Source organism: Microtus ochrogaster, unplaced genomic scaffold (assembly GCF_000317375.1).
Source record: "Microtus ochrogaster isolate Prairie Vole_2 unplaced genomic scaffold, MicOch1.0 UNK43, whole genome shotgun sequence".
Classification (NCBI taxonomy): domain Eukaryota; kingdom Metazoa; phylum Chordata; class Mammalia; order Rodentia; family Cricetidae; genus Microtus; species Microtus ochrogaster.
In genome coordinates this window covers 2,691,524-2,695,190 of record NW_004949141.1, presented here as the reverse complement: position 1 = coordinate 2,695,190, position 3,667 = coordinate 2,691,524, and the positions used below count along the sequence as shown (strand labels likewise).

The 3,667-nt window shown below is 46.5% G+C and overlaps 1 protein-coding gene across 1 annotated transcript in view; it reads left to right on the top strand.

Annotated features, from left to right (window-relative positions):
• The window catches only part of Ehhadh (enoyl-CoA hydratase and 3-hydroxyacyl CoA dehydrogenase), a 36,055-nt gene that overhangs the window by 10,930 nt on the left and 21,458 nt on the right, over positions 1 to 3,667 (top strand). The window contains exon 2 of the mRNA XM_005368977.1: positions 1,893 to 1,996. Within this exon, the coding sequence (XP_005369034.1) occupies positions 1,893 to 1,996 (104 nt within the window). The remainder of the gene's footprint in view (positions 1 to 1,892; positions 1,997 to 3,667) is intronic.

Genomic DNA, 3,667 nt, shown 5'->3' with positions numbered 1-3,667 from the left:
AGACAGAGACCTATCAGGTACACCATGCAGAGAAAGTGGGTATTTATTTACTGGGTTATGTAGGGGAAAGGGAAAGGAGGGAAGGGGGGAAGGGAGAAGAGCAGGGGGGGTTGAGGGAAGAAGTAGGGAGAAGGGAGAGAGGCAGAAGGTGCCTCTTCCAGAGAGATGGAAAAGAAGGAACTCAGGCTGGAAGCAGAAGGAAGATCTGCTTGCCTCAATGGACAGGGGAGGGAGTGGGCGGGGCTTGTCTCTTAAAGGGACAGGACAGACGATTACAACAGGAAAATGAATAAAAGATGAGAGTGTGATTGTAATGTGAGCCCCATCCCTCGCCTCAGTGGCTCCCAGGCGGGGGAAGTCCAGAAGGAAGCAGTTTGGCCGTGGGTTCCATACCTGCCGCTTACCCATGGGTAGAAAATGGTGTTCTGCCTACAACAGTTGAGTCCTCAGTGAGGACGTCACCATTTTTTAAATCTTGTCACTATTCCATAAACAGTGCACTGTGAGCTTGGCAACATGTATATTGTTTGTTGTGAGTTTGGAAAAGGTGGCTCATCAGGGGTTTGTGAGAGTCCCACAGAGTTTTATCTGCCAGACTTGACCATGGGAGGGATTTGTCAGACTGGGGGGTGGTGCATCCCAAAGCAGTTTTGCCCAGATACTGAAGGACACCTGCTTGCTCCTTTTGGACTTCTCCATGCTCTGTAATGGCTCAGATTCCGTTTATTTGGTTTCTTTTTTTTTTTTGTTGTTGTTGTTTTTTGTTTTTTGTTTTTCTTTTTTTTTTTTTAAATTTATTTATTTATTGAGGATTTCCGCCTCCTCCCCGCCACCACCCCCCTGGTTTCTTATTAATAAGTCAGGAGCAGGAGGCTTTGTTTAATTGTGTCTAGGTGAAAGGGAACTGGGTGAAAGGTAACTATCCCTCACATAGCAACAGCAGGTGTCTCGTGTGTTCTGTGAATTTGTCTTGTTGGTCTCAGCACGTCTTTTGCCACAGTTTGGTTTGAAACCTTCACATAGTATACATAAGAATTCTACCCAAGCCTGGTGGTGGTGGCGCACGCCTTTAATCTCAGCACTCGGGAGGCAGAGGCAGGCGGATCTCTGTGAGCCTGGTCTAGAAGAAGAGCTAGTTCCAGGACAGGAACCAAAAGCTACGGAGAAACCCTGTCTCGAAAATAAAAAAAAAAAAAGAATTCTATCCAGAACACATAGCATTCCAAGTCAAAGTAGTTCATGTTTCCTTGCAGCTGTCACCCTAGGATTCTCTTAGGTTCCCCAACTTTCCACCCTAATCCTCTTGGCAAATTCTCCCTTCCGTTGTGATAACAGAGGTCTCTTGAGTGGAGAGAGATCCATCCGAAGGATGCACCCTTGGTTCGCAATCCCATCCCTCTGGGATAGTGGGTTCAGCTGAATTTTCTGTGGATGCCTCCCTCGTACTGAACCTGGGCAAAGCAGCTACTGTGGTCCTTGCCTGACATTTCTTTGCCCTTGCCTTATCCTCCTACATTTATTAGAACTAAATTTGGCTGTCACAGACAGAAAAGTCTCACAGACAGTGAATTAAACCAGGACAAGCAACTTCTCTCACAGTGGTGTCCAGAATACAGCTGTGGTAGCCTGGATAATGTTTCTAAAACTGGTTACTAATGATTTTTCATGAGCGAAGTTGGAGGGCAGTGAAGCGAAGCGATAATTGCTTTTAAAGTGGATTTATTGTATCGGCTCAGCACTTAATTGACAGTGGACACTTCACCTGTTGAACAAATAGTGGAAGTTCGGTGGCGAGATTCTGCATTCTGTATCCACCATTAGTAAAGGAAAATCTCGAAGATAGTAGACATTTAACTTTGACTAATCTGCTTCGTGGACCTTTTTTCTTTTAGCCCAGCAGTCCTCAGGGGGATAAGAGACGGACTCCAGAAAGCCGGGTCAGACTACACGATTAAAGCCGTCGTGATCTGTGGAGCAAACGGCAACTTCTGCGCAGGTAACTACTGTCGACATCTCTCCCATTACCCCCAGCTAGACCTCTGCCAGGTCCATCATGCAACAGTGCATCGGCTGCCCCCGTGGGTCGGAAATCAGTGCGGGTAAGGAAAGGGGGCGCTAGAGTGGGAGTGAGAAGGGTCGCATGACTCCCAAGAGCGACCTGGACAGGACTGCGGCCTCCGCAGAACATCTCGCTCAGCACTGCCGTAAACTTGCTGGGTGTCTGCTCTACGCATGTCTGTCCCTTCTACCCTGCCTGAGCTTGGGCCTGTCTCTTCGGTAACCTTACCTCATGTTCTCAGCCTTTAGCGTGGGGACCAGAATTTGTAGCTGAAGGAGGCTGTGTGGGATGAAGTGAGGTGTCTCGGCTGAACATTCTTGTCAGTCTGTGCCCAGAACAAGCTCAGGATGCGTTATCATTTTATTCACGCTGCGTCCTGAAGTGACGGTCATGTTCCTTCAGACACCCCTGCCCTTCAGGGACTGGGACACTGCTCTACCAGGTCACTGCATGACAAGGCACAGTGTGGCCAAAGTATCTGAAGTGTTGAATCATTCGGTGTAGTCTGTGGTACCTCTATCTTTCCCTGCCCCGAAAATTAATATATTGACTTCAATGGAGGTCAGGTGGAAATGAGGGCCGTGGGAATTCACCAGACCACAGGTATTCAGTGTTTATAATAGTAGTATATTTCAGTGAAAATATACTGGTGCTACAGTCAGGAGAAGAAACAATCGAAAAGTCCTGACCATAGTAATCACTGCTTGCTTTGCCTGACTAACGCTATAGAGATGATTTACTAATTAAGACAGACAAAGTGGTGATGATCTCATATGTATCATAATGCTCAACAAATCCAGGTGAAGAAGGTTGAGGAAGAGACAGATCAAAATAATACACCGACTTTACGCCAGCTATGGAATGGCTTTCTCGCTAGACTCCAAAGCTTGAACACCCACTGTGGTGGTTTGGATGATGTGAGGCCTGGAAAGGGGGCAGAATCCTCGAGAACTCGATTTTCTGCGTGATGATGAGGTAGAAACTGGACTGTGATGCCCGTTCCTGGGCTGAAACATTTTGCTTTTAGCAAAGTATCAGAAAGGACCCAGTTTGATCAGAAGACGTATACAGGACAGTGAACCTCTAAACTGGGAAAGGTACCCTCTTAAACACATTGGCAATATATGCAAAACTAGGTTGGAACTGAAGCATGAAATTTGGGGGTGTAGTTCAGTGGTGGGGTGCTCTGTGGTTTCAAGGCCCTGGGTACACTCCCAGTGTACACAGAGCTTGTCTTGGTAAACTTCTGGAATTCTTCAAGCCAGGCTCCAAATCAATAGCGAAAACACAAGCAGAACTTCTCATCTGTCTGGAAACTGAATTCCTTTTTAATCCTTGAGTCAGAGCATAAATTATCAGGAAGTTTAGCAAATACTGTGGCCTAAATGACAATGAAACATCTGGTGGGGGTAAGATGGCACACGAATAAAAGTTAGCCAGTAGTTTGCAGCTGTAAGGGGCTGTTTCAGGGAAGAAAACACCTTAAACCTAATAAGCTAATCACCGAACACTGCAACTGACAAACTGAACAGTAGCATGTGACCAAATGAAGAAGGGATGGAAGAGGGCAGAATTAGAGAAATGGCAAGCAGATGTAACTCAAAAGGA